We start from the raw sequence: 18,414 nt of genomic DNA, 5'->3' as shown, positions 1-18,414 counted from the left end.
GATCCATGCCCAGTGCTCTGAGCTGGGTGAAGGGGCAGAGGAGTCAGGAAGAATCTAGGATTCCAATGAAGATGGGCTATAAAGATGGATCAGGAAATGAAATGAGAGACAGAACATTGCATTGAGAAGAGCTACAGCCCGTGCAAAGAGGGACAAGGCACCAAAGATCTAGTATGACCTCTGATGAAATCTCTTCGAGGTAACTGTGCATGAACCCAAAACATGGTCTTTCTATGTGGATTTCCATTTCATCAGGTCAGGGCCCAGGGCAGGCTGCCCCAAGATATCCCACAATGGCATTATTTTGAATTAAAGTTACTTAAGAATCTGCCAGTGCAAGCAAAAAACCCTGACCTCCCTGGCCCCCTAAAAGCAGAGATAAATCTCCTATGTGACAGGTGCCCTTACTGTTCCAGAGGGCTGAGAGAAAACTTTATCACAGAGTTAAAAGAATCCAGAGTCTAAAGCTTGTCTAAAGAAATGTAGTAATGCCTTTATTAACTTACTACCCAAGCCCAAAACTTGTTTAGATGCCTCACTAGCTAATACCCAAACCTTGCTTAGATTCCTTTCTTTTTCTTTTGACATTCAATATTATTTTATATTAGTTTCAGGTGTACAGAATAGTGGTTACACATTTACATAATTTATGCAGTGATCCCCACAATTAGTCTAGTACTTACCTGGCACTATACATAGTTGTTGCAACATTATTAACTATATTCTGTATGCTGTACCTTACATCCTGGTAACTATTTTGTAACTACCAATTTGTATTTCTTAATCCCTTCACCTTTTTCACGCAACTCCCCAACACCTCTCCCCTCTGGCAACCATCAGTTTGTTCTCTGTAGCTTAGATTTCTTTCTAATGTGTACTGACTGTCCTTGTTCTGTCAGTTTATCACAGATTCATTATTTCATTGTCTAAAAAGTATAAAAAGGTGCCTAGATTGATAATTTCTTAGAGTCTTATTTTATGATCTGAGCATCATATTATGATTCTTCTGTGCACACATATTTTTTTCCTTTTTTTTTGTTTTTGTTTTTCTTCTTTTTTTTGTTTGCTGTGCACACATATTAAATTGTTTTTTTTCTCCTATTAATCTAGTCTTGTGTCAATTTTATTATTTTGTTACTAGTCCAGCCATAAAAACTGAAGAAGGATATCCTTCTTCCTCTCCAACAATTGCCACCAGCTGGATGTACCTTCCCTATCTGAAATAGCCATTTGTCAAGAAACTTGGAAGACAACTATTACTTGGTAAAATGAGCTACAATAATCTCTGTAGAATACACAATTACTTACAACATATTGTACAGATAGACTAAAGTCAGGCTCAGCAACACATTTAGAGGAGCACGCAGCACTGGGTTGGGTGTAAAAACTTCAGATGCACAATATTGTTTTCTTCCAGATACAGGAAGAAATCACTAATTGCAATGTCTTTCTCAGTCTTTGGACAATGTTTAGGGCAGAAGTTTCCGCTAGCAGAAGGTAAACATTTTGGCAAGTTGGGAAAGAGTATGAAAGTCTACCTGGACCACCTGTGTCATCCACCTGCGTGTCTACCTGAGGTACAGTGGTACCTCGGTTTTCGAATGTAATCCGTTCTGGAAGACCGTTCAAGTTCTGAAACGTTTGAAAACCAAGGCACAGTTTCCCCATAGAAGGTAATGCAAAATAGATTAATCCGTTCCAGACCTTTAAAATCAACCCCTAAAGCTACAAATTTAGCATGAATTTTACTATCTAATGATACCATAGATCCATAAAATTTATGGCGTTTGTAAACCGAAATGTTCGTCAACGGAGACGTTCGAAAACCGAGGTACCACTGTAATAATCAGCTTCATCTTGAAAGACAGCACAGGAGGGTATGACAGTTGTCAGATCCCTGGCAGAAAGGGCATCTTGTATTTTGTGTCCCTTACTTTACGAATAAAAATATTCTGTATGCAAAACAAATACACTAGAGCAGGCATTGGCAACTTATGGCCCCTGGGCCAAATCTGGCCCACCACCCATTGTTGCATAGCTCATGAGTTAAGAATGGTTTTTACATTTTTAAATGGTTGAAAAAAAAAAAAAAGAAAGAATCGTAAAGTATCAAAACATGTGGAAACTATATAAAAAAATTCAAATTTCAGTTTCTATTAATGAAGTTGTACTTAAACAGCCACACTCATTTGCTTCTGTATTGTCTATGGCAGCTCAGGTTACAACAGCAGAGCTGAGTTGGTGTGACAAAGGCCGTTTGGCTCACAAAACCTGAAGTATTTACTCTCTGACCAGTTACAGAAAAAGTTTTCCACCTCTGCTCTTAAGTCCTGAATGTCCCCACAAGCCTGACTTTGGAAGGACTTTGATGGGGAGACTCTGCTTCCCCCTCAACATTAGTATTTCCACATCACCTTGCCTTGAGACAAAGTCACAGTGGCCAAAGCCACTAAAAACAGAGTCCATGTAGCGTTGGATTTAAAGAGAAGCCATGGAGAAGAACCACTTACGTAGGATCCGTAATCCACAGCCAGGGTCTGCAGGGCCCAGGGGAGGCCGAGGCCGATGAGGATGTCAAACACATTGCTCCCGATGGAGTTGGACACAGCCATGTCTCCCAGGCCTGCAATGACAAGGACTCACTCGCGTGAGGGGGTGATCCCCGGGGAACGCAGGGGCCCACCAGTGACTCTCTCAAGCTTTTGGTCTAACAGCAGGAGACCTAGCTGGCAGGTCTGCATGCTCACGGCTTTGGTTCTCTTCCAGACCATTACAATCATTACCAATTGTAAAATACAGAGTCAATAGAATAGGATACATATTTTCAATAGAGCAGAATAAAATCCATTCTTTGGACTGTTGACCTTCACTTCAAATATGATCAGTTTTATAAAGCAACTCCTGATCTCGCCAACCCACACGTTAGTATCATCACCCACCTGCTCTACACTGTATTCCGTTCTTCTGAATAATTGAGCAATACTAAGAAAACTAATGTAACCAGGAGAATTATGTGAGGACTTGTAGAGGACACTGTACTAAGTGTTATAGCTACACATTGTGTTTGCTGAAAACGAAGGCCCTCTAGCACAATCAGGCATATAAATTAGAGTGGGTGCTGGGGAAGGACATGGCCATTGGGAGGTGTACATCTGGGAAGGTGAACTGTGAGCTTGGGTTTGAAGGAGAGAAGGGTCTGTCACACACTAAAGAGTGGCCTCTGGCAATTGCCACTTTGAGGAGTACTGCAGTTGGGTAAACTTTAAGCTATGGCGTCTGTCCTCTTTAAGCTTCAGTTTCCTTACCCATAAAATGAGTGTATGATTGTCACTCATTTTAGGGACAATATGTCTCAATTTAGACATATTATCTTATTTAACTTAAACAAGAACTGTTCATAGAGTTGTTTAAGTTAAATAAGATAATATGTCTAAATTGCTTTGCTCAATGTGTGGTACTCAGCAAAGGTTAGCTATCATTATATTTATTACTATTTTTAATAATAGAGGAATGGTAACATGAACTCCAAAAGGGGGTGTGGGTACTACTTAGAAAATGTCTCTGCCTTTCTCAAGGACCTTCTGGCTTGTTTGTTTCCCTGCTCTTCTGATGCCAAGAAGCCTTCTGACCAACTTGAAACTGAAGTCACTCATTACTCCTTCCAAGCCAGAATTTGATGGCCTGGTAATAGCCATGTGGACCTCCTGACCCCAAAAGGAAGGCCTTACTTCCTTTTCCATACCCATCCCACTGGAGCCCTACCTTGTCTGGCCACAATGAGGCTGGCCATGCAGTCTGGCACGCTGGTTCCGGCTGCCAGGAACGTGATCCCCATGATGACGTCAGGAATCCCCAGCGTGTAACCAATGATCGTGACCTAGAAGAAACAGAAAGAGGTGGTGAGCTGAGGGCTGACACCAGTCCTCTCTGCCCATGGATCCTCTAACCACCAAGCAAAAAAGGCTGCAATCTGGGTGGTCTCTCCAGGAAGCAACGTCTGCTCTCTGTACCAAGGCAAGAGTGCAAAGAACTTCTAGAGCAGTAGACCGGGGCTGCAGGTCAGGGGACCAGAATGTACTTATGGAGCCCATGATTTCCCATCAAAGATTGGCCTTTGTTACTTGTTCCTTTCAGACGAGACTAGAGGCTTGAGAGAGAAAAAACAGAGTTTCTGGGAAAAGGCAATTTTGGGACAGGATATTTAAACTGAAGATGGTCCTGGGAAACCCAAATACATGGCTACCACACTGTGCTGTGAATTTGAGCTTCAAAGATCAGAGCTGCACAATGAGAATTTACAAGGACTGGAAAGGGATTGAATTCACACTTGTATGAAAAGCTGTAAGTAGTTGATTCCTTTCCTCTCTCCCTTGAAGCTTGCTACCATCATCTTTGTCAACATCATCTTCTGCACCAAATCATGTATGTTTATTTAGTGCTTAGGCATTGTGCTCAGTGATGTTCATGGGTTTTAACTTATTTAATTATCACAACAACCCTCTGAAACAGGGGCTATTATTATCTCCATTCTTCAGATAAGGAAACTGAGACACTGCCCAGGGCAAACGTGCTAATAATCATGGGGCACATTAGCACCAGGCAGGCAGGCTTACCTGCACAGGCAGTGCCTCTGTCTACATCAGAGGGGTTGAGACAGAGGGTGGAAACATGTGATACCTGAGACTTTGCTTTCATTATGTAAATAAGCCATTCTAGACCCCTAATTTCCAGATGGGAAAACTGAGAGGAAAGTAGTTGGTAAAACATCATGATGAGGATGGGGGGCAGTGGCCAAAGAGAGGTGAGGGGGAAAGAGACTGATCCCCTATATGTTGGCATACGAAAGGGTAACTTAAAGGAGCTGAGATGAACTGGTCATTTTAGGATGCCACTTGACCACGTCACTTTCTAGTTACAAGAAATGCAAATCATATGTTGTAAGTAGCACATTCTCTTGATAGTTCCTCTCAGGCCAGTGACTGAACGGGACACCCACACATAGCACCCTGACTTCCTCCAGTTGCTCCTTCCACATCCAAAGTTTGGGGGAAGTTAGATCCATTGAGATGCCTGGCTTGTTTCCTTTCAAACCAGAGAATGCACCTTATATCCATTCAGTGCTGAACTGAACTTGGTTGGGGTGTCCCCAGGGATCTCTGCCTTCTGCTCTCCAGGGAGGAAAGTGAGATGCAGAAACACACATTTCTATTTGAGAAATGGAGCCACAAGCATCCTGGCCAAACCTTGTTTTCCTTTCTAACCCTCAGCTGGGTCCCTGCAGGAATCCGGTTTGGCTCGTTGGGGCCTGGAAAGGAGCTGCTGCTATTATGATGCTTGCGGTTGAGTCTGGAATTTGGGGGAACTGATTCCCTAGTTGGCTGGGCCAGGTCTCATGCTCCCCTTGTTTTCTCCCCACTCCTGGCCATTTCTCAGGATTTTTTAGAACCTCTACCAGAGCAGATAGAGGCAAACAGAAGGAGGGTGAACCTTAGATCAGTCACACCAGTGGGTGAGTTTGCATGTTAGTGGACTTGGGAGAAAACCATTAAGCACTTGGAGGTCAGGGACACCAACACTACTTATCTCCAACCTGAAACAGAGATGGCACCCATTAAATATGTCAAATAAAAATGTTAATGAACACAGGATGAGGGAGAAACACCTGGCTATAAGATTTGGGTTGAAAAAAATAATTATTTCTCTCTGATGTTAAAGGATGTTAAAGGATAATTATGAGTTAATTGTGTTAAGTTTACAAATTTGTTACTACCTCCCAAGTAATCTTTTCAGAATCTTTTTCAGTTCTTGAGTTTAATTCTCCATAATCCATATATTGCATTTCTGTTTAGCATGCAAGCAAGATTAATGTAGATTTATATAATTTTGTCATGGCTTTTAATTTCTGCCCAACTCCAGTTATAATGAATTAGGTTTGCACCCCAGTTAAAAAGTACAGTCTCACATGGGCAATGCATTCTGGATGTCTGCGCTTCCTAAAATGGCTTTCGGACAGAGGCTCTTCTGGCCCCATAATCAAGGCCAATCCTTGAATCATTATTTTAGCGGCAGAAAGGAGCACTGAATGGTCACCTGGTTCAATGCCCTCATTGTCTGGTTGAAGAAACTGAGACTGGGATAGGGAAAGTGACTCTGATAGATGGGATTATCACTCCCCAGTTTGTCACACTTTCCTCCATGCCCTTGACTGGTGACTCTGCTGTTCTGTCCACGGGCGCAGGTGGAGTATATTGCCAACTCTATTGATGTCGGGCATGGCTGATGGGATGCAGGTGGAAGTCACAGCCAAGCCCTAGGAGGCTCCTTCTGTTTCCACTTGCCCTTGTGCATCCCAGTGATCCACCATGAGAAGTGCACTCCCCAGGCAGCCGTGGTCCAGGAAAATGGGCAAACACATGGGGAAGGAAGGCGTAAACTCCCACCTGCTGCCTGAATCAAATGTAACGATGCTGTGGCTCTAAGTAGAGCTGATCAGCCAGTACCTGCTGAGAGTAGTCCAACCACAGCCAACATGCAGATGTGTGAGCAGCCAAATAAATGCTAGTGATTCTAAAACACTGAGTTTAGGGGTGGTTTATTATGCAGCTTATTGCTGCAACAGCCGACTGATACAGTTACCCTGCTGAAACCCCAACCCATCTTCCCCTCTGGCTGAGGGTATTTTTCTCTCTATAGAGATCTACAGGTAGCACTGCCATGGGCTCCTCAATGCACTTACCATCCATACCATCATGTAGGAAAAGGCTGCGATCCACAGCGTGGAAGAAGCAAATGTCACCATGAACCACTTTTCCCAGCGGGGCTTGTTGCAATTGGGTACAGTAAAATATAAGACAAAACTCAGGGGCCAGGTGAACGCCCATTTCACTGTTTCCAGTTTGCCAGCTGGGAAAATAAAAAAGGCAAAAAAATTCAGTTAGCTTCATTTCTCTGCTCTACCAGCCCTGTGTACTTCTTTTCCCAGACATTTGCAGCCTGTGAAATAAAACTTACTATGCTGCTCTTCTCCTAAAAGACTAAAGTGGGTTTCCACTACTAACAAAACCTTATGTTCAAAACCAAGCAGAATCAAAAGTTACGGGGGCCGGCCCGGTGGCTCAGGGGGTTAGAGCTCCATGCTCCTGACTCCGAAGGCTGCCGGTTCGATTCCCACATGGGCCAGTGGGTTCTCAACCACAAGGTTCCCAGTTCGACTCCTGGATTCCCGCAAGGGATGGTGGGCAGTGCCCCCTGCAACTAGCAACTGGCAACTGGCCCTGGAGCTGAGCTGCGCCCTCCACAACTAAGATTGAAAGGACAACAACTTGACTTGGAAAAAAGTCCTGGAAGTACACACTGTTCCCCAATAAAATCCTGTACCCCTTACCCAATTAAAAAACAAAAACAAAAACAAAACCCTAAAAAAAAAAAAAGAAGTTATCCACTGCCCACCTACCAGTTAGGCCTCCAAAATGACAGAATGAGTCACTTCAGAGTAGTACAAGGCTAGGGGGACGGCATGTCAGATGGGGCCAAGTGCGAAGGATGAGCAGGATTCTCAGGACACAAAAGGGTGGGGTTGTGGGGAGTAGAGGTCGGGGAGGGGAGCTAAGAAGACCACAGGTCGGCCTCTATTGTATTCTCCCCATGGATAGGTCACTACAGCTTTCCATATTATCAGGCGTCAGTGGTCATAGCGCCATCTAGTGAAATTTGTCAGCATCGTCTGTCAACACACTGCTATCTTGAAAGATGATTTGAAAGCTCAAGGTTGTAATAATACTGCTTGAATGTTTGTATCTCAAACTGATATGGATTTGCATACTAATAATTGCTTTCTGGTTCTCTAACGACCTGCTGCCACGGATAAGATAATGGATCTGTCAGTGATGACCTGACCTTACCATCTCTGAGCTACCTGATGCTATGATTCAGAGACACCCATAAATGCTTATTTTGGTGACCATATGACCATGAGTTCCTTGTAGCCTCATATTTGAAAACATATTAGTTCTCATTTGACCTTTATTACCATCCTGCTTAAGTGCTCACTCACCTCTGGAAAGACATATGCACACACAAAGGTACTCCCTGCTTCAATCAAGATCTCCATCTTTCAGAAAGTTCTCTGCTTCTTTCTAGTCACACTCCCACCTTCTACCACCATAGATGAATTTTCCTGTTCTCAAACTTCAAATGAATGAAATCATATAGTATGTTTTTGTGTCTACCTTCTTTTATTCAACATAATATTTTTTGTGTGATTCATTTGTCAGTAATTCATTCCTTTTCATTGTTGTGGAGTGCACCATCCTGTGAATTCACTGCAGTTGATTTATCCATTCTCCTGTGAATGGGAATTTGGGTTGTTGCCAGTTTTCAGGTATTACAAATAAAGTGGCCATGGACGTTCTTGTACAAGTCTTTTGTGGCATGTTTTCCTTTCTCTTGGGCAAAGACTCAGTAGTAGAATTGCTGAGTCATAGGGTGGGTGTTTACTTAACTTTATTAAGAAACTGCCAAGCAGTTTTCTAAAATGATTGTGCCAATTTATGTTCCTACCAGAGTTGAAAAGATATATATATATATATTTAAAGATTTTATTGGGGAAGGGGAACAGGACTTTATTGGGGAACAGTGTGTACTTCCAGGACTTTTAGTCCAAGTCAAGTTGTTGTCCTTTCAATCTTAGTTGTGGAGGGCGCAGCTCAGCGCCAGGTCCAGTTGCTGTTGCTAGTTGCAGGGAGTGCAGCCCACCATCCCTTGCGGGAGTCGAGGAATCGAACTGGCAACCTTGTGGTTGAGAGGATGTGCTCCAACCAACTGAGCCATTCTGGAGCTCAGCGGCAGCTCAGCTCAAGGTGCCATGTTCAATCTTAGTTGCAGGGAGCGCTGCCCACCATCCCTTGTGGGACTCGAGGAATTGAACTGGCAACCTTGTGGTTGAGAGCCCACTGGCCCATGTGGGAATGGGACCGGCAGCCTTCGGAGTTAGGAGCACGGAGCTCCAACCGCTTGAGCCACCAGGCTGGCCCAAAAAGATATTTTTAAAATTACATTTCGAACAGTGATTAATGAAATATTTAACACAATTTATTTCACAATTGCATACCAGTATCCAGCACTTATTTCATTATATCTCTTACAATCTCCAAATAGCTTCTTAAATCTGCAGAGTAAAGTTACACAACATCACTCTGGGCTCCCTGGTCTTCCTCAGATAGTAAGGTAGGGTAATCACTAGGAGAGATGGGGCTTACTCATTAGACAGTGCTGGGTCCAGTGCCCGCTGTTTGAGTCGAGTGGCTCAGTTACTTAAATTCCCTAAGCCTCAGTTTCCCCATCTATAAAATGTAGACACAGCAAAACTGATTTCACAGAGTAGCTGGGAGAATTATATGAGATATTAGGATGGGGCTGGGACAATGTAAGTTTGCAAATTGGTGGAGTCAAAATCCTCAGAGTCACTCTTGACTTTCCCCATTCTTTCACCTCCCACACCAACTCTGGCAACCTTCCCAGGGCACTCTCAATCCGTCTGCAGCTCACTCCACAGCCTCTCCCTGGGCCAGGTTCTCCATCCTCCAACCTGGCTGAAGAACTGGATTATTAAGGGGAATCGCGGCTCCTACATTTGCCCCACCTCCATCTGCTCATCACCAGTAGCCAGAGAGAGAGTCTCAAAAAGCAAGCTGTTGTAGAACCTTCTACTGGTTTCTACTGCCCTCATAATAAAATCATATCTCCCTACTATGGCTGACAAGGCATAACTGATTTGGCTCCCACTTGCCACTCTCCCTACTTATGTACTCCCCTGCCTCAGCCTTCTTTCTGTCTCAGACACTCCAAGCCTTTTTCTGCCTCAGGGTCTTTCCACTCGTAGCTCCCTCTGCTTGGATCTTCACATGGCTGAGCATGCTCTGTCATGCAATTTACCCACAACTCAAGTGTCACCTGCCTCCTCAGATCACCCAATCTAAATAAGACTCCCACCTACTCCACTCCTTTCTTTCCCATCACCTGCATTAATTTGCTTCATAGCCCAGGTTTTCTTTCTGAAATTATCAGGCTTGTTTGTTTCCTCATTAAGTTTCAGTTGCCCCCAAACTAGAATATAAATGCTATATGAATAGTGTTTTCTCTAGCTTGTTCACCACTGTTTTGAATGCCATGAACAGTGCAGGGAATATATATCACATGCTCAATATGTATTAACAATATTAACAGCAATAACACTACTACGAATAATCCAATCAGACAGACAAAAGAAATTTTTTTTTTTTAGAGTCTAAAGGTATCCCACTTCAGGTGCAGAATAAAGCAAAGAGAACAAATTATTAAGAAAGGGAAAATGTCTTTTCCTCTTAGCAGCACACACCTTGTTAGATTTAAGATATGGAGATGGCAAAGTGAATGATGAGAACTCTGAGACTGGTTGGATTACAAAGCAAAAAGACACAGTTATTTTGTGAGGGGGAAAAATGCTGCAGAATCCAGAATATGGCCAGATCTTTGGATTCCAAATGAACCTTGGAATCCTGCACATTCCTAAATCCTGCAATGTGATAGTAAGTCACTTATCCAAGTGGGGCTCTCGGCATTCCCTTACTGGCTGTCCAGTCTTCCAGATGTCCCCATAGGAAGAGAGAGAGAGATTTGGTTTGGTTTAAGATACACACTCAATCAAAGTTACAAAGAAACACATGAATGAGAAGAGAAATGACTCCAATTTGGCCATTTGTCATTCTTCAGAAAATATAAAAGAAGAGAAAAAAAGTCAGGACTTATGATTCTGCAAGAGCTCAGAAAACGCTAGTTAGGTAAAGTTGCAAACAGTGTAAGTTAGCACCAGAGTTTCGAGTTTTTTGTCTCAGCTGAAAAACTTCTGACTTTGCACTGGGAGAACATTGTATCTTGAAAACACTCTTCATTGTCATTAAAAATTATATAGATGTTTTCTTTGAGTTATATTTCCATTGTAACATCAACAAACAAAATAGAAATTCAATGAGTATCATCTGGAATATATCTTTAAACGTAACATAACAAATATAATTCCTTGAACAAACCAAGTGATGCAAAATGTGCTTTTTCAATGATTTTGAGGAACAGGAGTAGTCAGATAAGGACCGTTTACATTTTAGCTAGTCTAAGTTTCCATTTCTGAATAAAGGAGTGGAAATCGTCTTCTTTCCTCTTTGAGTCAACAGTATGTCTGGACATTTTTCTATCTTTTGTTCCATTGTCACATGGTCTAAACAGAGCCCCCCTGGAGATAGACTGATTCATTAATTTAACATATTCATTGAATGCCCACAATGCTCTCTGTGCCTGGCACTGTCCCAGGTGCTGAGGACACAGCAGCAAGGTAAGAAAACAAAACTCCCTGCACGTGAACCTGATGTGTCGGCAATTATGTGATTTCTCGAAAGTCATCCAGCAAATAAATGGGAGCTGAGACAGGGGATGTGAGCCAGGGACTCTGAGCACTAGAGTGTCCCTTTGAGTATGACCAGCTCTAAAAAGCAAAGGACTTGTTCCCAAGTTATAGTCCTTATTAAGCATTCTAGGAAGCTTGATTCTATTAGATAGAGAAAAAGTGACTGCTCAGTATTTTAGACCTGGAGCTAAATATATAAACTTGTTCTAATTATATAGGCAATAAAAAAGCACATTGTTTAAAAATGGAAAAGATAGAGAAAAAAAATAATTCCATCTAGGATAAACATATGTATATTTTGGTGTATTTATTTTCAGTGTTTTATCTATGAAAGTGTGTTTATCTACACACACATGTAAATGTTTTTCTTTGTCAGTCAACAGTAACACTTCACACAAGAAATAAGAATATATGTACAATTTATATGTATGTATACATATATATATACACTATGCATAGGTGTATATTATATCTCAGAAATATATAATGTGCACATATAAACACACGTATGCTAATATATGTGTGCATATTATATAATATACAGTGTATTAAATATGTATAAAGAATGTATAAATATATGTATATTTATATACAACATAATAAATGTATACAATACATATACAAACATTATATGTACACATTATATCAATCACACATGTGCACACATATATATGCACATACACCTATGTTCATGCATACACATATATACACATATCATATATATTCTTATATTTACATACTCCCACATAATTACTTAGCTGTTAATTATACCCACTATAGTCAAATCCTGGAGAGAAGAAAGCCCTGTAGCTGGATGACAGAAACACAGGGAGACCAGGCCCTTCCAAAATTACCACGAGAGGGAAGTCTCCTCATAGAGTAGACAGACCTTTTTCAGGCCAAAGGAATTTAGCGTGAGAGGGACTCAACCCAGGGCTCAAGTGACTGAGTCCTCCCTGCTCCTCGGGCGCCCTCTGCTGGCCTGAGGCACCCTCTGGCCTGCTCCCCTCTCCTAGGAGGCCTGCTCAGGGGAGGGCTTGACTGGACATTCAGTCCCCCATGGGGAAGTTCCCGAGTCCGGGAATGGGGCATCTCAGCAGTGGGTGGAGGAGACCAGAGGGTCATAACTGCAAGCCCATTCTCCATTTCAGAGGTGGGACCTTGTTCTGACTTAGGATCCCCTAAGTCCCAGAAAAACCACTAAGATTGCTGGTGTGACTGCAGGTTTCCAGCCCCTCGCCATCCCATGTCTGGCCCACGGACCAGCAGAATTGGTGCCACCTTGTGGGCTTGTGAGAAACGCAGAATCTTGGGGCCTACCTGGACGGACCTCCTGAATCAAAACCTGCATTTTATCAAGGAAGCTCAGGTGAGAAGGGCGGGCATGGAGGAACTTGGAATTCTGTTTCCTGTCTCAGCAGCTCAGGGCCCTGGGATTAGGGTTTCCAGGTGGGAATTCCTGCCTGTTTTTAGGATTTTTTTTAGCTTTCCCATTCCCGAATTCCGAGAAAAGTTAGTCAGGAAATCGGGAAAATCGGCTCCTTGAACCCAGGTGGTTGGTAGTATCGGCAGTTACTTTGTGGAAACGATTCATCATGAAGAACAAAAAACAGTTTATGTCTCGGGATTCAGGAACAGGAAAGAGAAAAAATTTCCTGAGCACGGTGGGAATTCCTGCCTGGAAACCCTACCTGGGATGATGCAGAGACCCAGCCAACAGGTGGTGGCAGAACTGAGCAGAGCACCACTTCTCTTGGGCCTGTGCTTCTGAAAGATACAGGGGGCCTGAGGTGGGGTTCCTCAGCCCACAGCTATAGCCAGCCAGGTCTCGTGAAATATTAGGAGCTAAGACAATGTGGCTGGGAGCCCTGGCGCCCCCTCATCTGCACCCTAACCCAGAGATGAGGAGATACTTCGAAAGCTCACAGTCAGGCCCGGCATTTATCTCCTCCAGGTGAAATATGGAACAAATGACCTGAAGGAGGCCCTTTTGTCTCAATAAGTGATGAGGTCATGTGTGGGAGCCAGACAACGTGTCTTTCTCACACACGTGCCTTTAGTTGTCTGCTGGAGGGGTGCACTTGGGGCTTCTGGGTTTCCGGGAGGCTAATACGGCACATTTCTGGAGCTTGGTAATGGACTGCCAGTGGTGGACTCTGAAACAAAGGCTGGGGGAAGCAGAATTCCAGAATGAGCCCCAATATTCTGTGCCTCTATTCTCAGAACCTGTGAGGAGGGAGAGCTTTCAGTCCTGTGACTGTGCTATGCTCTATGGCAGAGCTGACCTTCATATGGGCAGGTAATGATCTATCACAGGAGTCCTCACAAGCAGAAGGGGCAGCCAGGGAGACTAGAAGTGTGACAAGGACCTGACACACCATTGCTGGTTTGAAGATGGGGGGGCCATGAGATGAGAAATGGGGATGGCCTCTAGGAGCAGTGAGCAGCCCTTGGTCACAGACAGCAGGGGAACAGGGCTCAGCCATACAACCACAAGAAAGCAACCTCTGCAGCAACCTGAATGTGTTCGGGGATGGTTCTCCCAGGGCCTCGGGGAAGAACTACTGCTCTGCCCACACCTCTGTTATAGCCTGTTAGCCTCTGAAAACCCAGCCAGGCCGTGCCAGACTTCTGACCTACAGAACTGGGAACTCTTCAACAGGTGTTATTTTAAGCCACTAAATCTGGGCAATCTGTTGTGCAGAAATATAAAATGAACACAAGAGTTTACAAGGGAGGACTGGAGTGTTTGGTCATTTAATCCTTAAAATGTTTTTGTCCTGGATGATAGGGAAGAAGGTTGCCAAGAAATACAGCGACAAGTGGCAAAATGGATAAAGAGCTGGTATACTTTTTTCTATCAAGATTACCTACTAACGAGATTTAACTCTGGCTGGGCAGTTCGGGACTTTGGGGAATAGGAATCTGGGTGATGTTTTCTAGCTAGCTTTGGTAAGCACTTGACCAGGTTGGGATTGCAGGAGCTCTGATAAAGTCCAGGAGCAGTTCTGGTCTGAGTTTTACTAGCTCTTTCCTGGTCACATAAAGGAGCACAGAAAGACCTTGCATCAGAAAATGAAACGTGATCCTGACACTCTGCACCCACGTCCAACCATTAGATGGTTTTTCTAGGGTACCAAGCAATCCTTCCTCAGAATTTACAGTCCTCCTATAAATTCATACTTTCTGGGGAAGTTGCATATATTAATTAAGCCTCACACTTGACAGTGAATGTGAATTAAACCTCTGCACTCTTTCTTGAAACAGCCAGAAGCTTCTGGAAGTTCTAGCAAATAGGCAGAATTCTTTCAGTATGGTCTACCTGCTCCACTAGTGGGTTGGGGTGGGGGATGAGGTCGCTGGAAATGACAAGTGTTTGTTGGAGGTAGCAGTCAGGAGAGAAGGACACCACCCTGGTGGCTGAGGTCCTGAGAGCTCTTACAAGAAGCCTTGCTCATCCCCTTTGAGATACCATGGAGATTCCCTTGGCTGCCCTACTGTGTGATATTTGGCTGGGGCCAGAAGGCTTTTTGCGCAGGTCCATATCTCGTTTGGTGCCCACCTTGCAAACCGCAGGTCCTGGGAGAGCAGGGGCCTGAATGGGGATGAGGAGCAGGAAGTGAAAAGAAAAACAAAGGTCAACAGAGAGGGCTGCACATGTTACCCAGAGCTGGCCTTGGCAGGACAGCACATGGCCAACTGTAATGGGATGAGTGAAGTACCTAGTCCCATGAACACCAAGCAACCTCGCTGACACGGCTCAGGTGCATTTCCTCCTTAGCACCAAAATGTCCTGCAGAGAAGCTGAATTTCCTCCGCAAAATTATACATTTGGTCAAAGAGCCCACACTTTAACCAAAGAACATGTGTTGACATCTTGGTCATTTCTGTACCCTCTCCAGTCTTGCCCATGTAGATGTTAATATAAATATTTCTATGTTCATACAGAAATACTATTTCTTTCAACTGAATGCCAGAAAGATCATCAAAGTCAAGGACACCTACTCAGTTACCTCAAAATAGCTCCCAACCCCAGCCCAGACATAGGACCTCTTACAGGGGGGGTCGAATGGTGTGTACGGTCCTTCATCATCCTCCTCATCCTCCTCTTCCTCCTCGTCATTCTCGTTGTTCTCATTGTCCTCATTCTCATTTTCTGTCTCGTTGCCAACTTCGGCAACAACATCATCCCTCCGAGTCCCGTTCACGCCCCTGTCTGGGGCACTGCTGGGCCCTGTCCCATTCTCCACGGTGTGTTTAATTGGGATTTTGATGGCCACCTCAGATTCTCCGTTGGCATAAGCCCTGCTATTTATCAGTCTTTGTCTCTGGAAAGAGAAAGGCACATTCTTACCACAGTCAGAGGGACGGTAAATCCTTACACCCAGACCACCACCTGTTAGGATCTCTCTCAGGCAGCTGACAAGCAGATGCTTCCAAGATACTCTGCTGTCAAGTCTTAAGGGATTCCTCAGAGTAACAACCAACTTGGACAACCTCCTTCTGGGAGAAAGGATTAACACTTTATGGCCTACGGGCACTTGCAGATCCCTTCAGAGGAAAATTCCTAAGTCACAGATGCATGCTTCCTTTCTATCAGGGTTCTCTGTGCACCGTGGTGTTACCTTTCTTCTCAAGATTGTAGGAATCCATTGGTGTGTATATGTGAGATAGCCACACCAATGTGCTCAGACTAGTGTATCGATGAGGCTGCCACTCCAGAGAAAGGAATACACTGGGAAATTCAGGTCAGAGACTCAGCATTACTTTAAACTAAGATAACCTTGATTTAGCAACTATTGTGCAAGTTCACATCAGAGGGCTTTATTAAAATGGAAGATGAAATAAAAAAGGTAGGTACAAGGGGACAGGAGAGTTTTTCTAACGGGGATCATGTCTCCCAACATGAGGAGGGAAGAGCAAGGACCAGGATGCACAGCTGGCCCAGTGAGCAATGATGTTGGGAAATGGTTGGCGGATATTGTGTTAAATGCTGGCTTATACGCTTCTACTTTCAGACCAGGAAACTTTCTCCCCTTCCCAAAGTTTCCCACCCCTGTCCAGTGGCAAATGGACTGTGCTTTCCCAGATACCTCATTGATCAACATGCGACTGGCCATGGAGAGTCGGGTCTTGGGGGGAAAGTGGCTGGTGATCATGATTCGAAGGCCAGCCTCAGAGAAAGAAAGCTGGTGTGGGTAGGCCGACAGCAGCTCATCTACCATGATCACTGACGCTTTGCGGTGGAAATTGGCTAGGGGAATTAAAAACAAAAAATAAAAATAACATTGAGGCTAGGCGCAGGAAAGAGATATTCATTCAGTCTTCCTATCCTTCCTTTCTCTTCTTCCCTCCCTTCCTTCTTCCTTCCTATCCTCCCTCCCTCTCCTTGCCTTCCTTCCTTCCTTCCTTCCTTCCTTCCTTCCTTCCTTCCTTCCTTCCTTTCTTCCTTCCTTCTTGCCTTCCTTCCTTCCGTCCTTCCTTCCTTCCATCCTCCCATCCATACGTCTATCCACCCATCCACCCACCCTTCAAACCATCCATCCTCCCTATTCCCTTGCTTCCTCCCTTATTTCCTTCCTTCTTTTCTTCCTTCCTTCCGTCCTTTTTTCCTTCCCTCCCTCCCTCCCTCCCTCCTTTCCATTCTTCCATCCTTCCTTCTATCTCCTCATTTACCCATCCATCCACTCACCCCATCCATCCTTTCATCCATTAATTAATCCATCCATCCTCTCATCTATCCATCCATCCATCCTTTCATCCATCCATCCATCTATCCATCCAGGGAGGGTCATAATGAGCAAAATTTGGGGACAAGTAAAAAAATCTGCTTTCTGTTGGACTCATCAATAGCTCTTTTGAAATGACTTGAAAAAATGTAAGCATCATTCACTGACATGGAAACAATGAGTGATAACATAAGAGAATTCCTCCTTGTCTTCAAAAGATTCTTTTCCCACCACTCAGATCTGGGGCATAGAAAGACCCCAATAATCTTTGGTAACCTTTTATGCCCTTCAAATGTCAACAATGTTCATACTGAGCAGTTAAAAGCTGCAGAATTGACTTTAGTGTCAAGTGGAGGACATGGTGGGAAAAAGTACACATTGTTGCAGCCCCACCTCTGAGCAGGATGACAAGGGGGTGGGTGGGTGAGCTGGCCACACTAGAAAGGCCCAAGATCCAGAGGGGGCTTAGGGCAATCTTGTATAATGATTTGCAGGCAGGCCTGAACAGAAATTTTCACCAAAGTCCAATACCCTCTCTATGAATGTGCAACATGAGAACACAGCTCATAGGTACCTGGCTACAGGCCCTCTTAGTGCTCAGTCCTGTTTTCCAAGCCACTAAACCGTGAAATGATCTCTGGAAACATTGGCTAATATTAGGTAGCTCTATTTGCTTCCCTAAGAGTATTCCTTTTATGGTTATAAACTACCCAGAAGAGAAGAAACTAAATGAAATCCTTATGTGGGATGGCACTGAACACTCTTAAGTCTTTGTTAAACATGCATATAATTAGAAAAGTATACCAAATAATTGATTTTCAAATTCTAATAATTACCCACGGATTTTAAAGTCAGACATTATTTGAAAATAAACTATAGACTTTATAATATCTTTTTTTGTTTTTCCTGCAAAGCAACTATATGGGACCAAGAAGAAATAAACCCATACATTTCAAGGCGAAAGTTAAAAAAATTAAATGAAAAATGAAACACATTCTAGGCCAAAGTAAATGATAATTTTTGTGTTCCTCTAGGAAACAATATTGTTTATTAGAGAGCGCTGTATTAGTTCTCTTAGTATATCAACTGTTTAATAAGACTCTACTGAATATAAAAATTACTTTGACTAAAGAAAAGATACTTTACTATATCATTTAATAGTTTGGAAACTGAGGTAATGTAGCCTGGAAGTGAATTTGGATATAATAATATAGTAATAACAACTATCATTAATGAAGTATTTTACAT

At 43.4% G+C, this 18,414-nt stretch overlaps 1 protein-coding gene across 2 annotated transcripts in view; it reads right to left on the bottom strand.

Annotated features, from left to right (window-relative positions):
• The window catches only part of SLC24A3 (solute carrier family 24 member 3), a 506,080-nt gene that overhangs the window by 21,030 nt on the left and 466,636 nt on the right, over positions 1-18,414 (bottom strand). For both annotated transcript variants that reach the window (XM_019710723.3, XM_088789281.1), the window contains exons 11-15: positions 16,531-16,691; positions 15,495-15,765; positions 6,737-6,903; positions 3,763-3,877; positions 2,511-2,623 (exon numbers count right to left, since the gene is read on the bottom strand). In XM_019710723.3, coding sequence (XP_019566282.3) covers positions 2,511-2,623; positions 3,763-3,877; positions 6,737-6,903; positions 15,495-15,765; positions 16,531-16,691 — 827 coding nt within the window. The remainder of the gene's footprint in view (positions 1-2,510; positions 2,624-3,762; positions 3,878-6,736; positions 6,904-15,494; positions 15,766-16,530; positions 16,692-18,414) is intronic.

This window comes from Rhinolophus sinicus, chromosome 13 (genome assembly GCF_057876585.1).
Source record: "Rhinolophus sinicus isolate RSI-liver-muscle chromosome 13, RSI-T2T, whole genome shotgun sequence".
In the NCBI taxonomy this organism is placed as follows: domain Eukaryota; kingdom Metazoa; phylum Chordata; class Mammalia; order Chiroptera; family Rhinolophidae; genus Rhinolophus; species Rhinolophus sinicus.
Note: the sequence above shows the minus strand (reverse complement) of the source record. Positions and strands in the feature narration are given on the sequence as shown.